A 23118-nucleotide genomic window follows, 5' to 3' on the forward strand; every position below is an offset into this window, starting at 1 on the left:
ACCTGTATATAAAGACCACTTGGCTGTATTATGACAATTTTTCTTGGCCCCTCCAGGTAGTCTTTATACACAGGTTTGATATGGTTTAATGTTATCATTTCACCAACTCTCTCTGAAGTCTTGTCTTTTTTCTGTGAAAGGTTAAACCATATTAGTTGCTATGTATCTTATGGGCACTGTGTGCAACTGATTCCTGTCTCCTGTTTTCTTTTCTCTCTTTGTTTTTCCACCTGAATAGGTTACCTGCCTTTATTTTAACCAACCAAAAACATAATTCCTGTTCCTCCATCCTAAATAGGTTACCTCCCTTGGACATAATTCCAGTTCCTCTATCCCAAATAGGTTACCTCCCTTGAACATAATTCCAGTTCCTCCATCCCAAATAGGTTACCTCCCTTGATTTTACTCTCCGTTCTTCTTTTGTTTAGTTGACATTACTGTGTAATGATATAATGCTTATAGTTTTTCTTTAATATAGTTTATACGATTATATATTTTATAGCAATTTTATTTCTTTCATTGTTACTTTTCTCTTGGAGAAAGAAGAGTCAGATTTTGTTTACATTAATTTGTATCAACATACATTTGTCATTCTCATAAAGGAGCCTGCTTATATATACATTTTTTTTCTATATAAATTAACTCATTCACCCCTGAAGACACATTTGAACTCTTCCACTACAAGAAGTAGAACAGTCCATTACAGAAAACAGGGGTAAATGGGTTAATGACAGGGGTTTGTATACCGAAGGTATGCACCAGGTTACATCTTATACACAATGAGCATGGCTTGGTGGTTGTGTGGTATGGACCGATTTTTAAAAAGATTAATCAGAATATGTTTATTGTATGGTTTATTTGTTGATAAGAGCTGTTTACTGTTAATTGAATCTGATAAACTCTTTATGATGATATCTTGATGAATCAAGCTATACATGCATATAGTGACTTATGGTAATGGACAGATGGTTGAATAGTCGTAAAACATAGCAGGTTACTAGCCCGTCTTTTTATCTGTCAAATGTTAATTACATAGGCTTAATGATCTGATATATCAACCTTATGTGTAGGATTTAAATACTTGATTGAAGCTTTTGATAAAAAACATATTGTTTATAATTTATGCTCAAATATCTGTCTCATAAATCTATATATAAACCTCATGAAATAAAAATATTTCATACATAATTATTTGGTAAATTCAACAAAGAATATTATATTGGTATTCATATCATAATCGGAGCATGTCAAGGAATAAAAGATTTACAAATTCTCTTTTTAAATGGCAGAAAGTTCTGCGTCATTGCAACAAAAAATTAACCTTTTATGTACAGTTTCGAAAGTGTCAGACCAATAATCAGTTTTGGATGTTAAGTTATTGGTATATTTCTGTGCACAGTTCCCATGTCTGTAGTTGGCTGATTACCATATTCGCCATAATTAGCACCCCTCCCCCTGTAAGAACCCCTCCTCACACAGAAAGTACAGAAAGAGTTAAAATATGGCCGATTTTTTAAAGCGTTTTTTCATCCACTTCTTACATATTGGTTCCCTATTAAGCACCCCCCTCCCTTTGTTGTAATATTTTAAGCGCCCAGCTGGGCGGTAATTATGGTTATTATGGTCGAATACGGTATATTTGGTTCATGTTAGAGTATGTATCAGGTCAATAGACAGCCATACTTATTGTCATATATAATATTTATATCTATTTTGATTAAAATCCTTTTATTTCTAAAGACTAATTTGCGGATATATTAAATATGTTTTACGAGACACTTTTCTCGATTTTTGTGTGGAATAACAAATTCTAGTAAGAAATCAAAACAACATGTATTACCAAAAGGTGTGGTTATAAGTTGGTAACAATCCTTACGTGACAGACCAAAACAAGATTTTAAATCAGTAGGAATTTCTTTATTATTTTGAAGCTCTCTATGGTAATATTGATTCAAGTGTTATAAATAACAGTGTTTATAGTTTCAGCAAACTTTATTTTTTGAGGATTTGGCATTTCTGTTGCCTGAAATATTACAGAGTTGTCTCCCTTTTTGCATATATTAAATGCTTGCTATGTTGGAGATTGGATAAACCTTCTACTAATTATGTTCCCATTAAGAATTCCATAAAATTCAGATGGGACAGTTCTTGTTGATATTTTAAAATTTAACAAAAACACATTTTGTTTCAGCGACACAACTTCCTCAGATACGACCCCACCATCCTCACCAACGTCCACTCGTCGAGCCAGAATCACCGGCGACAACGTCTTCTCTCGTCTGACCAGTAATACACAACCTCCCTCCATCAACCCTCCAAACAGGTATGATTAGCCAATCAGAAACGTTGTTACATCTTGTACCTATCTGACCTCCATTGACCTTTCAAACAGGTGCAATTAGCCAATCAGAAACATTGTTACTTATTATAACTATCTAACCTCCATGGAACTTTCCAGCAGGTACAATTAGCCAATCAGAAACATTGTTACATATTATACCTATCTAACCTCCATTGACCCTTAAAACAAGTTTGATCAGACAATAAGAAATAATAATACTTAAAACGTATTGTATCTAAGTGTAATAGGTATCAAACATCAGCCAATCACAGACACCGTTTCTTCCATGATGTATCTAACATCAATTAATCTTTCAAACAACAATGCTTAGCCAATCACTAGTTGATACTTGTTGACACCTCTGTACAACGCACATTACCTTCAAAATGACTTGCTTGTAGGTTTTGTCACTATTATCCTCTATAACCCTCTCGCATATCCAAACAAGAACTCTGTTAGTCTATCTACCGTTGCTATATACCGTATAGCCTGTTATTTGCGTGTATCAAAATTGTGATATTACCCAAAATCATACGAGTGAAATTCAAGCGGTTTTAAATTTCCGCAATCTGGTTTTCAAAAACCTTTTTAACTGAACCATTTCTAGACATTTCATGAATCAAATTTTCATGTTCATAGCAATGTTCCGCCAAATCCCCAAAATGTCATTGCCAAGAAGTAACCGCTATATATATGATATCTGATGTTTTGTTACCCAGGGGAAGTATCATACCTAACAACGGACGGATCGCGGCCCCCAGCAAGGTCACCCCTGTACTGTGTACACATACCGCTGAAGGTCACACCAAGGCCATCCTGTGTGTGGACGCTACAGAAGATCTCCTCTTCACCAGTAGTAAAGGTAAAGTTTCTCTTTAATGAGAGAATATAGATCCACTGATTACTGTGGTTATAAATCCTTAATGGTCTTGGTACCTGTCTTCAGAAAAAATTTTTCTCCATATTTGACCATATAAGCACCCAGGGCACTTAAAAGTATTGCGGGAAAAAATGAGCAGAATAGAGCCAAATTTGGACTAATTTGAAATTTTGAAATTGAAAATGACAAATTTGAAATTTCATAAAAGTATTGCACATAGTATTGCACAAAGTAAGCCATAATGCCCCTAATATATATGATGATTTTCTATTCATATGATGATTTACTATTTAAAAAGAAATCAAATATTCAGTCTGAATTTTATTGGAGGTAAATAAAAGTTCAGAGGTCTCAAGAAGAGGGAGGGGCACTTATTTGGTCAAATCTAATTGAGATAAATGAAATTCAGGCCTCAAAAACAGGTAGTGGCACTTATTGGCTTGAATATGGTATGTTGGCATGAATTTGAAACCTCAAAAAAAAAACTTGATAGATAATCCTAAAAAAAAAGAGTATGTAGCATCTATTAAAGTCATGTAATGTTGTCTAGGTATTTTGTACGTATTAATTGATGTTTCAGATCGCACAGCCAAAGTGTGGGATCTCCAGACAGGTCGCGAGGTGTTGTCACTGGGAGGACATCCCAACAACGTCCTTCGAGTCAAATACTGCGAGCAGCAACGACTCGTGTTCACGGTGTCGCAGTCCTACATCAATGTATGGGACATCCGTACCAGTCCGGCCCAGTGTGTTAAAACATTGAGGTACAGAAACATTGTTACATTGTCAGGTCTTCCTCTATATCAGACTAACCATAAGTCATTGACCCATGAAAATTCATAATGAACTCTTCCAACATTTGAAATAGAAGAGTTTAAATGCAGTCTTCAGGGGGGAATGTGTTAACATGAATTTGTCTCTTACTCAAAGACCAGTTTTAGTCATTCCACCCTTAAAGATTAAAAGAATCTTACATGGGTGAAGTGGACAGGGATATCTCAACCCGAGTGAAAGATTTTGGCCGGTCAACCCGAGGCTTGCCGAGTTTTGACGGCCAAAATCTTTCACGAGGGTTGAGATATCCTTGTCCACTTCACAGACCCATGTAAGATTCTTTTTCTCCCATACATAGTAGAAAAAATGATGAAATTCAACTTGGTTTCCAGCTTTTTCATCGCGCCATTATTGCAGGAACGTCGTTATGCGTTAAAATTGATGACGTCATCTACAATGCGCCCAGCAGTTACGCCACATGTATTGATGTCTAGCACGTGTGAGCTGTCTTACACCCCCCTGTGTAAGATAGAGATTTCTCATATAGCTAGCCATGTAAGATAGAATTGTCCCATGAAAGACAGCTATGTAAGATAAATCTATCTTACATAGCTGTGACGTCACAATTGAAAAATAATGAGATGACGTCATATCAGGCAAAGTTGACGTCATTCTTCTGCCTTTTCGATTGTTTTGCCGGATTTCTTTACCATTTCATTTGTTTAATTTGCATTTCAAACCGTTTTACCTAAGATTTCTTGTTTATATTTATTAATATAAACCAAACTTTGATGAGCTCTTTCGAATGGCGTTCTTATTTTTAAAATCGATCAATTATTTAAGAAGTTAAGATTTTGTCACAAAATGGCTGCCTCAATTTTCGTGTAAGTAATTTGACAAGCAATGTGAGAAAATAACTCACGTCTCGGTAAATTATGTAGGATAGAACTATTCCACCCTCGGGTACAGAATTTTGGGTCAGAAAACTCACGTCTCGGTTCTGACCCAAAATTCTGTACCCTCGGGTGGAATAGTTCTATCCTACATATGTACATATGAAAAAGTCATATAATCTTTTTCCTAACAACCACGGGATATCCATGTGAAGTATGGGAGAAATATTTGCACTTTTCTCATCCAAAGTACCCAATTTTACCAGGGAGGCCCAGTTTTACCCAGTGTGCCCTGTTTTACCCGGTGTGAAAATTTTTACCTGGGGTGCCTAGTTTTACCCAGGGTGCCTAGTTTTACCCAGGGTGCCCAGTTTTACCCAGGGTGCCCAAACTCTTGTTTTAATAGTAACTAAAAAGTCAGAAAAATTGAGAAAGCTATAAGTGCACATCCGGTCATGAAATAGATGTTATATTAACTATAGTTACTGATGTTACTTTCTCTGTTGCAGTTCCTCTGGTCTTACGGATGACGGGCCTGTCAACTTTGCATCCCAGCGACAGATAGAACTGCCCCCTGGTGAGCACCACATCACGGACATCGCCCTCAATAGGGATGGGACGGCTCTGTACAGTGCAGCGGGGAGTGTCGTCAGGGTGTGGGACCTCAGAAGGTAGTTACGTCTTCTCAAAACATTGTGGGCAATAATTTGGTATCATTCATGGACATGGTTTACATAGAGAAACTTTTAAAAATAACATCTAAATCCTTAATAATTAATACTTTTTGGAATGATTCAAGGCAAATTATGAATTCAATATTTTAGATCCAAGATAAAAATAGCAAAAAATCATGTCTGTACTTAGTACATGTATATACCATTTTGAATTTGTAAAAGGTTATCTGGTACTTGAGATACATGTATGGAGCTTGCTGATAAAGTTACAATTTTGCTACCTATATTCTCTAAGGTAAATGTGGATTTTATACGAGTTGAAAAAAATGTTTGTGATGAACATATAATACACAAAACACTATGAAAAATATTTTTAAATGTACATTGAACATGTCAGGTCATAAAGAAATCAGTCTCCATAGTCATGTAAGAGTTGTGTCCCCTTTTATTGCAGCTTCAGTGCTGTTGGTAAATTGAACGGCGGCCATCAAGCAGCAGTGATGGTTCTGGCTGTGGACAAACAGGGAATTAATGACATGGTCATCACTGGCTCAAAGGACCACTACATCAAGGTACGACTAAGATCTACACCATCTTATTTACTTATATACACTATCCTCCAAAAGTTCTGATACATATGTTAAAAATTTGCTTGCAATTTATCTCTACTAAAACTCTCAAATTAGAGAAGATATAACTGCATTTCAAACCTGACTTAGTGACCACCTCTGTATAATGAACACCTGCTTATTAAGATTATTTTCTAAGAGTCCCAAATGGTCAATATAAACACAATGTGACTGGTACATAAAGACATTTTTCTTTCCTTCAAGATGGGTTTGACTATAATCTTTTTCTTTTTTTTTCTAGATTGAAACAGTTCTGTGCTAGTCTGAATCTGAATTTATAATAGAGATATGTTGTCAAAATTGTTATTAAGATGATTTTATTATTTCTATTTCTTCTAAGAACTATAAAAAATCCTATATCAAACAATTGCTTTGTGAAACTTTCTCTATCTCATGAGAATCCTGTATTTCTACTGTGCACAGTTTCTTGTTGGAAAAATGGGATAAATTTTATATCATAACAATTACTCAACAGGTAAATTAAACATTTGACATTATTTGATATGTTGTAATAGGTATTTGAGGTTCTAGAGGAGCGGGCTGGCATCATGGTACCCAAACATAATCTAGAGCCTCCTCACTACGATGGGATCCAGTCTCTGGCTATCAATGGTAACACACTGTTCAGTGGCTCACGGGACATGTGTATCAAAAAGTGGGACCTCACCACCAATAAACTCAAACTGGTCAGTATTGTGCATCATATTGGGTGAAATTGGCAGAAATTTAATACTTTTGACTAACATCTTGTCAATAAAGTTTGTTGAAATGAAAATGGCAGAAAATAAAACTGGTCATCATTCATTCTCTCCTTGTCAAAAATCTACAAGATTTAAGAATTAAAGTGTAGAAAAGTTCAATTTAAAAAAAAAACCACAAAAAAAAAACACATAAACCTTGTCAGAAGGTAAACACATCGATTGGAGGAATTGGAACAAAAATTTATGTTATGGTAGTATAAAAGATTCATTATTTTTTAAGATTAAATATATATTAAGAATGTTAAAGAAATTTGATTTTCAATCAGGCAAAAAAATTACATTCTTCAAATGTCTAAGATAGTTGATTAAGAAAAATAAAAAAAAATCATGAAAAAAGTATAGAAAGATACTTTAAAATCTAAATTGTTATGCATATGGTAAGATATAAAAACAGGGCCCAGTTTCAGGAACATTCCTTAACTTAAAGTATTCACTTTAAATTTTCTATATGAAAGCATTACAGAAGTAAAGGCAAAAATCTGAAGTTAAGAAACTTTCTTTACTTATAGAATGCATTCCTAGGGGAATTTTAAGTTAAGGAATTCCTTAAAGCTAAGGAATGTTAGTGAAATTATGCCCTGTACCTATGGTAATATTTTTGTGCCTTCAGTCCCTGAACTCGGCCCATAAGGACTGGGTCTGTGCCCTCGGCTTCATGCCCAGCAGTGACATTCTACTGAGTGGCTGTCGTAGTGGATTCCTCAAACTGTGGAACGTGGATACATGTCAGGCCCTCGGCGATATCAAAGCCCACATCATGCCTATCAACTCCATAGCGACCAACTCCAACTCCATCTTCACTGCTTCTAAGTAAGTATGGATGAGTGTAGAAACTTTGTATGAAAATCGTTTAATGTAAGTCGAGAAAATTGGTTAGTGTTAAGGTGAATAGTCATAATGAGAGATTATCAAAAATAGTCTATAGATTCACAAGTTATCCGTGTTTGAGGTACTAATACAGTGTTGAATCTTAAATCTTTTTCTATGTTTTGACTTAAATATTACAAAAATTACAAATATTACATTATTAGAATGGTGTTGGTTTCTTAAGTCAAATTTCCACCTATTAATGTAGTTTTTCGTTGGGGAATTATCATCACATTCTTTCAATCAATACTTCTAATATCTGTCTTTGGAAAGTGTTAAGTATTGTTATACAATGTCACTTGTGTAAACCGGATGTCACCAGGATCAACATGTTGGCTGTTATTGCCAGTTTTCCGGATTATACTGGTTTAAATCAGGCAAAAAAATATGTCTGTATAGGGTTACATTGGCAAAAAAAAAAAAAAAGGTCGGTTGGTCGAGATTTTGTTTTTAAGTGTCTTTCACTCAAAAGTAATGGCCAGAACCATAGTCTGAGATCGAAACCCAGACTTTTTTTCGTAGAAAAAGGGGGGAGAGGGGGGGGGGGATCGGTCGGGGGTACAAAAATTAGGGTTGCTCGGGTAAACCTAAATAGACAATTTTTTTTTTTGGCCTTTCTATTAATTAAGGAGGAAATTGCCATTGAAATTACTGTGGAATAGACAGGGATCAAGTTTTATTGTAATACATTTTGTTGTTGTCATATTGTCTGCTATGACAGTTGGTCTTCATATTGCAAGTTATATTTACTGAGTTAATCGCAAAAGAAACCCTCATATCAAACTACAAATCAGTTCCTCTATACACTGGTTCTATGAGAGTCCCCCATCCAGCTCTCCTCATCATATGGAATGATTTTGTAATATATTTTATCTTCCAGTGAACCTGTGGTCAAAATGTGGCAGTACCGTCGCACTCAGACATGTGAATTTGATATCTGAATTCTTACACCTTTTGTATTCTTCCCTCCACCAGCATGGGTTGCGCGGAGTGACCTCCCCTGTACTGCTGTTATCTCCCCTTTATTTGAACTCTTCAGTCTATGTTTTTTGTTTTCCACATATATCTTGTATAGACGGCGTACGTGTGATTTTACTTCATACCTTAGTTGAATTTGGTCACTTGACCCTCAGAGTTGTCTGCCCTTGCTTGTTTTTAGCATGCTATATTTTGTAATGTCAGTGTTGTTCTAGATCTCACTTTTCACGTTCAATTTTTGGCAATATTAGTTGGTTGTCTGTTGTTTAACTGTAGTATTTATTTGTGTTTTTCTAGTATTATCACACAGGGTCTTAAGTACTTAAAGATAATGTCTTGAATCAATTTCATAATATCAAATTCAAATTAATTGTTTTCTGAAAGATGTCCTCATTCACTAAGAAAATTTCATCAAAAATGCAAATTACCCTTGCTTGAATTTTCCTGGCTTGAAATTTCTAGATTTATATTTCTAATGAAATTAATTTCTGTCATGAATGTATTTCTCTGTCTCAAACTTCGCATCAAGTTACTAATTCTCATTGAATAAAAATCAGATTCAAACTGTACTTTCTAAACCCTTTTATTCTAAAGCTAACAAATACAATCATATTGAAATGCATATAAAACAAATATTTACAGGGTATTTTGTTCTCGTGTCTGTTTTGTATTGTTCTTGTATGTTGAATCCAGAACTTGTCCATCACGTAGATCTGATACCTTTGTAAAGAAGAGACACTCCGATATATTGATATGTATTATCACATTTAAACAAGTTGTCTTCGTCAGTAGAAAGGCCAGTTGTCCAACAAATAAACAATAGTACTGCATCCTATATAATCAACAAATACAAAAATAAAAATAAGAGTATAAGTCATATTATATTTAATATTGTTATTGAAATATTATTAGCTATTATTTTAAGCCCTGCATATTTCTTTGATCAGATACAACCATTTTTTGTCTAGTCCCTTCTAAGATTTTGTTGAAGCTCTTGACACACTTACTTCCAAAAATACATTTAGGTTCTTCTGAATCAAAGACTAGACCAGTCCATTTAAAAAAAATTGGGGGTGACTGAAATTAATTTCGGATCTCTACTATAGCTTGGTAGGATTACACTCCCCTTATAGTTTTAAAATATCATTTGATCATAGTCTATTTATAGCTCTTTTTGTTTTGTTTACAGTCATTATAGTTGGCTTTTTTCTTTTAACTTTTTATTATTTTTCCTTTCATATTTTTATTTATTTGCTTATTTTTCCGTTGCTTTTCCTTTCACCCTAGTGACCACACTGTGGGAATCTGGAAACTTAAATCGATGTCCGACTCCGGTGACTCCAGTCCGGCAAGCACACCAACGGAAACCATGGCAACATAAAAACAACAAATCACTGGCGCCATCTGGTGTGAAAATTTACAACAGCTACAGAGGAGACTACTCACCCAGTGTGAAGATAGACAGCCTACTTGTGTCTAAAAAGCCATCGGATTTGAAAAGTGCTAATTATAGAACAAACCCGAATGTTATTCAAACAGGTCGACTACACAAGATCTTTTGACACATGATACAGACTCTGAATATCTGCAACTTCCAACTGTGTTTGGGATATTACAAAGACTATTAATAGATTTTCCCAGAAATGATCAGTGTAATTGAAGTTCAAGGTCATTATTTGTTTTCCGTGATCATGAATGGTAACCTGGAGTAGCAAATGATATGTACTTCCTGTTTTATTAATGGCGATTGAAATTATTCAGATGGATCAGGGAACGATAGATCTGGCGAGAGAAGTAATTGAAATTTTTAATCATTTGCTGATTGATGTGGAAGGATTAAATGCCAATTTACAAAAATTTAGTAAAACAAAAGGGTTAAAATTGCAGTTCCAAGTACAATTTATGTACTACTCATGAAAAGGTGTGATCTATCTTTTTGAGGGAGTCAAGAAGTTTTAAGCTTTTGCAAACATGTCATTATTAATGTACTTAAAAAGATTGCCAAAAATGCAGCATTTATTTGATTTATATAAATTGTACTGCTTATAATTAATTATTGAAAATATTGAAAATACACTTGGTATACACAATATTGCTAACAATGTTGAAAAATTTGCTGTTGAAAAATCTTTTAACCCATTAACCCCTGAAGACACATTTGGACTCTTCTGGTTCAAAGTCTGGAATAGTTCATTATGGATTTTAAGGGGTGAATTAATGAGTTAAGGTGAATGCATGTATGAATTAAGAGAGAATGTTAATTGTTAATGCTTTTTGTGTATGTTGATAAAAATGTGTGAGAGTTCTATAAACTACACGGGTCATTTTTCTGTTATTCCTGTCCACAATGGCATTTGTTCGTTCTTAATGATCTATTTATGTGATTTAATTAATATGTGTAACTTGTGGTATTTGCTGTATATGTAAGAACTGTAACGGCATATGAGTACAACATTCAAGATATTCTTGGAATATGACTTTATGGTTTTGTAGGAAAAATTATAAACTCTGAAGAAAAATACAACTTGATCTAATCCGTCTTTGAATATTATATATTGAGTTATCTGCACCTGCAAACAGGTATTGATTGTGATGTCATTTGTATGGGAACGGAAAGTCATATTCTTAAGTGAAAAAGACGTGAGTTTCACTACCAAAATAATAATATCTCAATTGATGCCTTTTGCCAAGGGAGATAACTCCGTGATATGCAAAGACATAATAGGAGAAGTTATAACTCTTGAGAAAAATGTAATTACATGTGGTTCTATAGAAGAAATATTACCTCTATAGTATTTGGATTTGTTACCATTTATTTTAATATTTCTGCACCATTCTTTGTCTTGGTGGTAAGAAATGATGACAATCCATGATAACGGTTGTGATGTTACTTCTGGGCGTGACTACATGGATATTGATAAAAAGCATATTGATTATCAAGTCTATTGTTGAAGAGTTGTTTTCTCTTTGTGCACACACATGATATATCATATTAGTTTGCGTGAACAAAATTTATATGTATTTTTTTGTAGACATCTCCTAAACAGTTCTGTTGCAGTCACTAGCAACCCAGGAGAGACCAATTCATATTTACTGTTAACCAAGTTTCTTTTGCAACTACTAAATTTCGGGATTTTCATTTCAAAATTTGTTCACGGAAACAAGTTTCACTGATTTAAAATTGAATGAAAATATCTTTGAATTTAATTGTTCAAGAATGGTCCAAGAAATCAATTTGTGGAGATAAACTTTCATGAATTTACCTTGATAGTGAAATTCACGAAAATAAATCGCACACAAAGAAAGTTGGTTTACAGTATATGAAACTGATGCATTCCAGTTAATTATCGTCAATAATATTCCTAATTACAGGTATCTACTAAGTAGGTACATCCATCATCTAGGTGTTGTTGCAGAGTTAAGGAGGTATATGATCCTAATATGTGACCTATTGTTTATGTGTTATGATTGCTTGTAAGAAATAACTTCAGCACTTATTTCATGCTTAAAAATTGAACAAAATTCACAGCAAAATCTTTCAAAGAAACTTGACATGTTTTGTCGATTTAGTATATGAATAGAATCTGTTTATTTTAAAATATCATCAGAAAAGTGCTATTTCTTGAAAGGAATTTTGACTTGCTTTGTTTTGAATTCGTAAGAAGTATCTGCTGTGTATATGTATATATTAAGAAGTATATTATGAAAATTTAATTTGCTTTTGTAAATATTATTTGAAATGTTTTGCTAATGAACTGAATTTACTTCTGTAAATATGAGATATTTTGATGATGTCTGTTTGTAAATGCGTATGTATATGTCAATATAGCACATCAACTTCCAATAAGCCACTGTGATGCCAAACTTGATAGCTGTATATATATATATATATTGAGATATAGCTTTGTAGTTGACATTTTTTGTTCCTCAACTGTGTTAACTATTGTTATAGCCTGTACTTTGTGGTACAAATTGTTCCTTAAAACACAGACTTTGTACCAAGGCCCCAGGCGGACCTACAAGGTTTTCCTTGTAGCAGACTTGGTACTAAGGGTTAAGACTGCTTGTCAAGTTGTTCTTTAAAACAGAGACTTGTTACCAAGGGTTAAGACTGCTTTTCAAGTTGTTCTTTAAAACAGAGACTTGTTACCAAGGGTTAAGACTGATGATCATTATTGATCTGATGCAAAATATTACCTGAGTTTCCATCATTAACTTTAAATTCTCCATTTTAGAAGTTAAGAAAACAATCCTAAATTGAGGTACTTTTCTATACTCATTCACCCCTGAAATTTCACAGTGGACTGTTCTAGGCCTTGATCTAGAAAAGTCTAAATGTGTACTGAGGGGTGAATGAGTTAGTTTCTGTAATGTTTTCCAATAATAGGTAAGATTAAACCTGGCATATGATACTTAAGCTTATAGAATAAAGATCATACATATGCAAAGTATGATATAATCAACATTCCAGTAACAGCTCAACATTAAAATGTATAATATAAAAATTTCAACAAAAGTATGCCTGACAGTTAACTCATCTCCCCCTCCCTTCATAATGGACTGCTCTAGTCCTTGATTTAGGAGAGTCTAAATGTGTCTTCAGGGATGAATGAGTTAAAGGAAATCTAACCCATAATAGGCATCTGATGACCTCACTGTAACCTTTTACCTTTGGTTTGTGAGTTTGACGTCCATATGGGACGCGGTTACCATGGAATTAATCCACTATCAAATCTTGGCTTAATTATCATCCAGTAATCCATTAATTTTCACATAAAACAATTAAACAAGCTGAAGAAAAGGTTTTATAGTAGGACCAATCGGTCATAATTTACTTATCATAAACATGTAGATAACATATAAATTATGCTATTAAGCACTGCCTAAACAAACGCTCTTGGTTGTCATACAAACCTGATTCAATGACCACTTCAGTATAGAGACCACCTGCTTAATAATAATAAGAACACTTCCTCCTAGTCCCATATAGTCAATTTCAACACATTTCAACCAGTGTATAAAGACCACTTGGCTATAAAAACCATTTTGTTATCCCTTGAGTGGTCTTTATAGACAGGTTTGACTGTATTTACTTTGTTTCTAGATTCATAACTAAAATTAATCTTTTGAACTGCAGAAATATCTTTTCGCTGGGATGTTTTCAAATTATAAAACTACAGGGTAAGATGATCGACATATTTTTCAGTAAAAAATTATACTGAACTTAGCCAGTTATTTTCTTCTTCAGTCAGGAACAGGGTTGATTTATCTGATGTGTTCACTGGAATATTGTGTCTCAATTCATCAGTTTTCAAATCTTACAGATCTCAATGTGTAATTATATGTTTTTATAGAAATTAACAATTTCTTTCCGTTCTAGATAAACTGCTATAAGATTTGTCTCAGTTTTCTCTGGCCATTAATCTATAGACAGTTTCAATTATTAACAAAATTTAGTAGTACAACTCCAACAAAACTGTGAAGTTTAATGGGCGGTGTAGCAGAGCAGGTTCACAATTCTCAGCATTCCAGTTTAACTCATTCACCACTGATGACATATTTGAACTCTTCGGCTTCAAAGGTTGGAATAGTTCATTATGAATTTTCAGGGGTGAATGAGTAAGATATAACAGTTCTGTGATAGGTTTCGTTGGTAACACACAGCATTTATCTATCTCATGAAAATGTAATCTGCAGGGAAAGATGTCATATGGACTTTGTAAAGCATTACACAAAATATTGATCCTCGTTTCATTTTGGCTATTGCTTGGATGGACTCTAGCCGTCCATATGAGACAAGTATGTGGGTTGCAGATTTTTATTCAGACACTCTTACTTCCTTTTTGAATGAGCAAGGTCTCCTCAGTATTGAAGTTAGACAGTACTAAAATGATTGAGTGACCTCCCTTACATCCTGTTATTAGGGATGTTTGCCAGTTGATGTAAATATTGCTTGTTGAGTTATGGTTGCTACCGATTGTTTTGTTGTGTGTCGGTCGCAATGTTTGATTGTCTCAAAGTGATGCTGCCATTGAATAAGTTTAAACATTTCTCCATGTACAATACACATTTACAGAGATTAAGATGGTTTATCAAAATCTCTTGACATTTATGAAAACTATTCCAAATTATGCTCAGTAAAATATATATTATTGAATATTTATTATATACATATAAAAAAAATTCATCAATCTTGCATTGTATTATATATACCATCATTAAACACCCGCTGTTCATAGCATTCATGATTCATTTGCCAAAATCTGTGTAATGTACTAACATGTTACTTCATTCTTTTTCATGTAGTTCCGTTAACTATGTCATTAAAGTCACTAGTCGAAAATGTACTATGAAATTAGCATTATATACCATGCTGCTGTTTATTCATCACTTGATATATATATATATTGTCATCCCAAAATTTTTTCCTTCAAATTTTGCTATTGAACTGCAACAGGATAATTAATGTTCAATAAAAAGACTTGAAGGAAAGATTTCAATTGATAATAAACACTAATGTCTCACACAATTCATGCTTATACAATTGATCAGGTCTTCTTCATCTATATTGTCTCATTTGGTATGAAGGATCTAGGTATCCCTATATCAGGAGTTGTCTGCCCTTGTTTTTGGGGACCTCAGTTAATATTTATTCAATGGCACAAATTATACAGTGGTATGCAATGTGCATGTCGTTTTGAAAAATAAATGTATATTTTTCAATTCATTTTGTTGTCTCTTTACTGCTTGTACTCAAATGTTCTCATATGTCAGAGAAAATTCTGTCTTTGCATATGAAAGAGTTACCCTGCTTGTGGGAAGGTACAGTATCTTTTGTGACGTCATTACTTTTGTGAGCAAAATCAACGTCATTTTCACTCAAAACTTTGACGTCGCGAACACATCACAATCAATACCTACCCACATGGGCAGATAACACTGTAATATGCAAACATAGTCAAGATTCTGATAACAAGCCTCATATTTGTACATTGAGGATCAAATGAAAGTCCTATTAAGAAATCCAACTCCTTAGGAACAGAGTTTCCTCTGTTGACTGTCAAAGCATGAAATAACTGTATTATGTCATTTATCGCAATTGACATTACATTGATAAATCAATACTTCAGTCTTTAGAACAAGAGAAACAACCTTATTGAACAGTCGGTATCAACTGAATAAATATCGCACAAATCTACTTATAAAAACTAATTCTGGCATCGTGTGTGTCATAGGGATTAGAGAAACAACGACTGTATAGTTCAGATAATTTTATTTTTTGTTTCAAAGAAATAAATACTGTTGAGCAAAATGCTGAATATCACATAGGGAAATACTCCCTTTTCAGTTCATTGTAATTAAATGGACACATACATTTCTTGGATGTGCTCGCATAACAATAAAGTAATAAAATACAATAAGTTAGCACAATAATAACTATGATGTATTTATAAATCATAGAAATTTTCTGGTTCGCTAATATTTTTTCACATAATTTCTTTTTGAAATCCACGTCCTATACTCCTTCATTTAAGAATAAGAACATACCGCTGACTATTTTTCGACCACGTATAGACATTGTTTTATGTTTTCCAATAAGGCACGATTAGCAACACATTTATACTGATGCTCCATGTTGATTTTATATGGTAAGCAAACGTGTCCAAGACATCCATGGTTTTGGGAGAATTCTTCAAATCCCAGTGACATGATTTAACTAATTTTATGTTCATCAGGTCTGTTGTTCAAAATAGCTTCCTGAACACGTCCTTCACAAACTCAATAAATACACTCACCTGAAGACACATTTAGGCTCTTCTAAATCATAGATTAGACCGGTCCATTATGGAATTTCAGGGGTGAATAAGTTGAAGCAATCTCTCGACTGTACACTCATGCATACATATATCACTCCAATGTTTGCTATGAATATGCATTCCATTACGCGCACATGTTTAAATTTCTTGTTACCGGTAATATATTTAATTGTCGATATACCAGAATTGAGACACATGATTCAGACAAAATATTGTCCATGCGCACGTCTGTAAAATGTCTTGAATGATCTCCTTGTCCTCGGCGAATGATCAACTCGCAGCCTCGTCATGAGTGTCCAATCACACGTTTATAATGATCTCTTTAATTATCTCGCTGTTCGCGACCAATGATCAACTTGCAGCCTCGCTATGATTGACCAATCACGTGTCTGTCTGGAGGCGTCTTGCTGGCGCCTTCTGGCCATGGTCCTAATGGTGGCACTCTCTGTAATTACAGAATCATCCGTCAAACATTACATTTAATATTTTACATATGTACAAAAAATGTAAAAACAACATATCAATAAAACACAGAACTTTATAACGAACCTTTGGGACCAATATAATTACTTCGTTATAAGCATAGTTCGTTATACACACATTGCAAATTTCTTAAATGAACCTTGTCAGGAATGAAAAATACTACATTATTACAGAAACATAAATACATAGAGATTGGAAACTCCTTCTTTGTCTTTGTTGACAGGCAGAGGGACCTCCGGTTTATAGGCATTTTCCCTTGGCTAACTACTTTTAAGTGTACTCTTTTAGACATGATATTTTTGCATCAACACAAAGTTTAAACATTATATCATGGTTTGATGTGATCAGTTTTCCCAATTTAAGTTATTTAATATGATTTTTGAAAGTATGAAAATTTGCAATTTTACCTGGTTTTTCGAAAATTAGGCATTCAAAACCGGAAGTGCATTTTGTTTTGTTAATATATAAGTTAAAATATTATTTTTTTCTTTCCAAAATCGTACTCAAAACATCTGAAAATTACTTAACTTTTATAACATATCAAAGTTATTCTGCTGTATTTAACTATTTAAGAGTTTATCTAAAAGCCCCTAGAGACATACAGAGGTACATCTGCCGATCGTAAAAATGGCGAAGTTGCCAATCTTTGTATATATGTTTCTGATTATTACCACGAATTTGTCATCAATCTGTATATCAAAACCTTTTCTTTTTCATTTCAACGTCAGCAAAACTGTGGTACATATATTTCTTAAAACAGATCAAAAGAGTTAGGAACGTAAAATCTAAGTTTAATCTAAATTATAGAATTTAATCAAGTTCAGGAGTTTTACACATTCCATTAGATGAGGTTTAACTGACTTTTAAGTAATTATTCAACTTAAAATATGAACAGTATACTAGCATTACTAACTAATATGTGAACGTTTCGGAGTTAAATGCATACCCGGCCCAAGACGTCTAGTGTCATGGCGTCATACAGCATGGTTTGGATTTCTACGTCCTCTCTGCGAGCCTTGTACTCGGCAGCACATCGACCCTTCTGGAAACAAAACGAGTAAAACCAACGGACGTTATAGGAGAGTGAAAATAAAGTATTACACCGTCAAAACGTTAAAACAACATTGGATGGAAGGTCTGTGTGTCACCCCTTCTTGAAATGAATCAAGTACCACCATTGTGCGTTAGAAGAGTTAAAAATCAAGTATATATTCCGCCAAAATGTTAAAAGTATATGAACATGTACTTATATACAAAGAGGAAGATATGTGCATCGCCCGTTCTGGAAACGAAATAAGTGAAAACAATCGCGACATCTTGAAGTAATTTCCGGCAATTTTTGAAAATGTATCACCGAAGATTTCCGGAAATTTCTCCGAGGTGATCCGATTGGTTAAAGGAGAGTAAACATTAAAACTACACAAGATGGGAAATATCGTCAAAAGTTATCAGTGTAATGCAAAACTTTAATTTAGATGATATGAAAGAGTGAATATTTTTCTAAGTCATGTATTTCTGTGTAAATGTATCTAAATAAATGTTTTAAAAATTCAATAATAACGCATTATTTTTTCAGTAAATTATCCTATCAAAGTAAAATTGTTGAGTGAATTTTCGAGCTGAATTTTGGTATTTTTCTTGCTACAAATTGTGCTGAATATCTTTTCACTATACATAATGAGAATAAATATGAAATAATATTCAGTGCAATTTGCAGTAATAATAGGACCAAAATGCAATTTGCAAATTCACACAGCAATTTTACTTTGAAAGGATAATTTACTTTGGAAAAATAATGTCTTCTATACTTTATTTACGTAAACATAATGAGGTCATACATACCATGTCGACTTTATATTCGATTGATTCGGGGTTCTTCTCCAGTAGCAGATTAACGTATTCCAAATACACTTTATCAGGGAGGGAATAAGCATAATGTAAGGGGTACCTGTTCATCTGAAAACAACAAAATAACAATTAGAAATACACGTCAAATCTATGTCCTTATAATTGAAAACTTCAAGCGATAAAAGGAATTTTATAGATGAATATGGTCAACATAACGCATATTGGCACAAGAATAAAATCTAAATCCAGTCAAAATTTAATTGAAAACTATTTTGAAATACAGACAAAATTAGATTTGCACGGATACCTCTAAATGAATATTTTTATCTTGAATTAAAATAAGAAGCTCAAACTTCTCAATGGTGGTAATGGTGCAAAGTAAGTAATTTTTGTAACTGAAGCAAAATACTAAATCGTCTGCTTCTGTTTTGATAGAGAAAAAATACCATTCGCCAGCGGTGGGACATCTATAATGAAACTTTTAAATGTTTGTTTCGGAGAGGTAGATGATCTTTAATAGTAAGATATACATACGTTATCCGGTACAGACTTGAGGTGTGGCCGAGTAGTGCACAGGAACTGACAGACCTTATACTGGCGGAATACAATGGCTCTGGTCAGAGCAGTGTAGCCATTCTGGAAAACAAAGATACCTTTCTGATTAAAATCCTTATAATCAATCGATTTATAAAGGATCTGACAACATCCCATTCGGGTTAACGTTCTGATGATATGTCAGATCCCTTATTTCTGTATTTGAGTACATCAAATAGTGTAAGTGCTTTCGTTGTGTATAAATATTGTAATATGAAACAGCGATTTCAATGATATATAACATAAATTCATTGTTTTTTATATCCGTGGTGCAACAGCACCCACGAAAAGAATGAAAGATCATGGGTATTAAACTCGTCTGACAATACAGGTCAATAAATAATCGAGTTTAATACCTATGTGAAAGATTATACACAACGAATACTTAGTGTGATACAGTAAATGGTTTCCAATTGTTTTTAATGGCTTTTCTATTGTACTTATACTGTGTAGAATGAAAAATTCGAAAATACATTACCCTGTCTACAAAATTGGCAGTGTACAGATCCTTTAGGTCCCCTAGGTTACCATCCGCCGCAGCACAAAACAATTTCCCGGCATCCGCCTGAAATGTAATTTTTAGCATTTATAAATGTGTTTATATTTATTACAGGCGATAGGTAGAATATTTCAAGGGTATCTGCAGTAATATTAGTTTGCCGAATCCGGCTTTTATTGTTATATTCACGAATCGGGCCCCGATGGTACATGTACCAATGTTAGAAGGTGGCAAAAACATTTATCTTTATAAGGTTCCAGAAAAGACAACAATACATTTTCTGTAGTGCATTCTATGTCATCCGTCGTTATTAATAGTTAATTAACTACACATATTTTCATTGCTAGCAAGGACCAGCTTACCTCAAACTTTTGGAAGTTTATCTTAACCATTTTTTCTTCTTCTAAAATTTCCCGTAACTTTTTCCCCGTGGTCTGAAAATTAAAATTGGAACAATGTATACTTTGACATATAGCATAAACCAGCGACTCACTAATATATAAGCGAATCAATATACACAAAAGCAATTCATAGCCATCGTATCCATTGTCCGAAATTATCAACTCATTTATATTTTGTCCATTTACAACATGAAAAAAATATTATTCATTTACAAACACATCGTTATGAATACTAATGAAACATTAACTGACTTTTAAGTCATGGTAGAAATCAATAAAAACAAAACCGGGAGTCAAATTGAAGATATGTCGAACATATCTCGTTGATATTTAAGTTTGATATGATGTTTTGAAATACGGAGCTGTGTTTTTTCACCACTAGGCTTATTAGCAGCACTCCTTAGTTTAAATTGTATACTTCTAAATACGCCTTTATTCAAGTGACGCTGAACATATTTCCTCGATGATATAGTACAGATTGACTATAGTAGGGTCTTTTTTTTTATTTCTTCCACTTTTTTTTGTGGATTTGTGGAGTGAAATGTGTTACCATCTGTACCCATTAATCTTGAGGACATGTTTAATAGCTGTTTCTGGTTGAATATGATATTGATTACCTCATCTTTCACATCTAGAGTATCTTGTTCCTTACACAAGTGAGAGGCACATTTCTGTATGATCGCTGGCTTTTGTAGTAGATACTAAAAGAACAAAAATAACCAAAAAAACATAAAAAAAATACAAGCTGTCAATATTTTTGTTCTTAAGCAGGACAAAATAGATTTCATCCAAGTAACAGTTGAACATTAGTAATATTTTTCGAGTAAATGCCAACATTTGTGTTTTAACTAACCAAAATGTTGACAAAAATATGAGAACACGGATTATGTACATAGCTTCATTTTGCAACTATTATTCATTATTGTAATTAAACACGTACACTTGTCTTTTTACATACCCGATCTATGACTTTGACAAAGGCGTCATTTCCTTGTTCTAGTGCAAGTTCCCGTGGTGAAAGGCCATCCTTAAACGATATGGAGAAGTATGATGAAATATGGCGTGAAATAATTTAAGATTCGAGTTATATGATTGGTTCTAAATATAAAATTTCGATATAAAGTGTTTATTTCGAATGATATTAAATATGAAATAGCATTGTCGAGTAATACTTTAAACTATATCTTTTTATTGTTATTTAATTAAGAATGTTATTTTCTTCACTTCTAAAACAACCACACATGTGACACCTGTATAGCCAGCAAGCTCTGTTTCCTTAAGAGAAATAAAATGACGCATCAAGGTATTGACGGAAAATGGCTCATATCTTGGATAACCGTATATTTTTTTTCATAAAATTGTATGCAAATATGTGTTATGAAAATATTCTCGAGTAAAGGTGCGGATACCATTTTGGAACATGTAAGAACAATATTTGTATTAACGAGATTTTGTGTTGAATATACACTCTAATAGTGAATAGAGCTGCGCACATTATTAAACATGAAATGACAATATATAAATATATAAATATATATATATATATATACATATAACGATATTTTATGTTGAATATACATGTACGTTCTAAAAGTAAACAGAGCTGCGGGCATTTTGAAACATGAAAGAACAATATATATAACGAGATTATGGACGGAATAGACATTCTAATAGTGAATAAGCAAACCAGTTGATAGCTTATTCTGAATTCATCCTTATTTTACCTTATTTCGCTCCACTAAACAGCTGCCACCACTAGTGTCTATGAGCCAGTGTATTAGTTTAGGTGAAACTTCCTCTTCTATCGCCCGTAGAACTGCTGTATTACCATTCTGTAATGTACAATCAATGATGAACGTTACGTAACGAGTAAGACGCTTTACATTGAAAAGTTGACTTTTCAACGCGTACATTGAAATGTTTTGACTTTTCAACACTGTTTTTGTCCCACTATGTAACCTTACCAAGCGCAATTTCGCATTTATTTGAGGATTAATTTGAATAGATTTTTTTATGTTATAGAGATATAACACAAAAATCTGAGTGTACTCTAAATAAACCGTGAATAGATTTTTTATGGTATGGAGATATAACACAAAAATCTGAGTGTACTCTAAATAAACCGCGAAATCAGAAGCAACGTTACAAACGGCGACGCCATTTGTTCCTTTATGGGCTGATAAAGTAAATTTTTAAGCCAATGGAAATGCTCGTAACAAGCAAAAGTGAATTATATAGTCTTTGAACTACAGCCGCTTATTTTCACGTCATTATCATTATGGCGTCACAATTTTTGTGCCATCGAACACGGAAAATGGCTATTCTATCCTTGACGAAAACTAAATATCTATTCATTATAGATGCGAAATTCTTTGGATTTCATTATAAAATTGTAACCAAATGTATATATAAGCATTGAACGCCTTTCAATCAGCATTGTTAGAATTATGAATGGCAATATCATATGATAATCAGTTTTAATAAAGAAAGAATTTGGTTCAACAATCAAACAGAACAATCAAAAAACAATTAAATACATAACTTGTACGAGAATTAAGTAAGTAAAATTCTTTCGTTTTATATCTTTTGTTTTTTATATCACGTCGTTCGGAAATTAAGTATATGCTAGAAAAAACAAAGCTACAGAGGAAAAGAGTCGATTTAATAATTTCTTCTCGA

At 33.4% G+C, this 23118-nt stretch overlaps 2 protein-coding genes across 6 annotated transcripts in view; one reads left to right on the plus strand and one right to left on the minus strand.

Annotated features, from left to right (window-relative positions):
- LOC138330182 (kinesin-like protein KIF21A) overlaps positions 1-15520 on the plus strand; it is a 107799-nt gene extending 92279 nt beyond the window's left edge. For 4 of the 5 annotated variants that reach the window (XM_069277625.1, XM_069277621.1, XM_069277622.1 and 1 more), the window contains 9 exons: positions 2192-2323; positions 3061-3203; positions 3802-3985; positions 5398-5559; positions 6017-6134; positions 6707-6877; positions 7563-7762; positions 8700-8743; positions 10085-15520. In XM_069277625.1, coding sequence (XP_069133726.1) covers positions 2192-2323; positions 3061-3203; positions 3802-3985; positions 5398-5559; positions 6017-6134; positions 6707-6877; positions 7563-7762; positions 8700-8743; positions 10085-10359 — 1429 coding nt within the window. In that variant the 3' untranslated portion in view covers positions 10360-15520. The remainder of the gene's footprint in view (positions 1-2191; positions 2324-3060; positions 3204-3801; positions 3986-5397; positions 5560-6016; positions 6135-6706; positions 6878-7562; positions 7763-8699; positions 8744-10084) is intronic. The other variant, XM_069277624.1, reaches the window with a different exon arrangement.
- Positions 15521-16053: 533 nt separating this feature from the next.
- Positions 16054-23118, minus strand: part of LOC138330185 (uncharacterized) — a 28223-nt gene continuing 21158 nt past the window's right edge. The window contains 9 exon segments of the mRNA XM_069277629.1: positions 16054-17059; positions 18044-18139; positions 18940-19053; positions 19480-19581; positions 20018-20104; positions 20401-20472; positions 21057-21140; positions 21398-21466; positions 22164-22271. Coding sequence (XP_069133730.1) covers positions 16982-17059; positions 18044-18139; positions 18940-19053; positions 19480-19581; positions 20018-20104; positions 20401-20472; positions 21057-21140; positions 21398-21466; positions 22164-22271 — 810 coding nt within the window. The 3' untranslated portion in view covers positions 16054-16981.

The sequence above is a fragment of the Argopecten irradians genome, chromosome 8 (genome assembly GCF_041381155.1).
Source record: "Argopecten irradians isolate NY chromosome 8, Ai_NY, whole genome shotgun sequence".
Classification (NCBI taxonomy): Eukaryota; Metazoa; Mollusca; class Bivalvia; order Pectinida; family Pectinidae; genus Argopecten; species Argopecten irradians.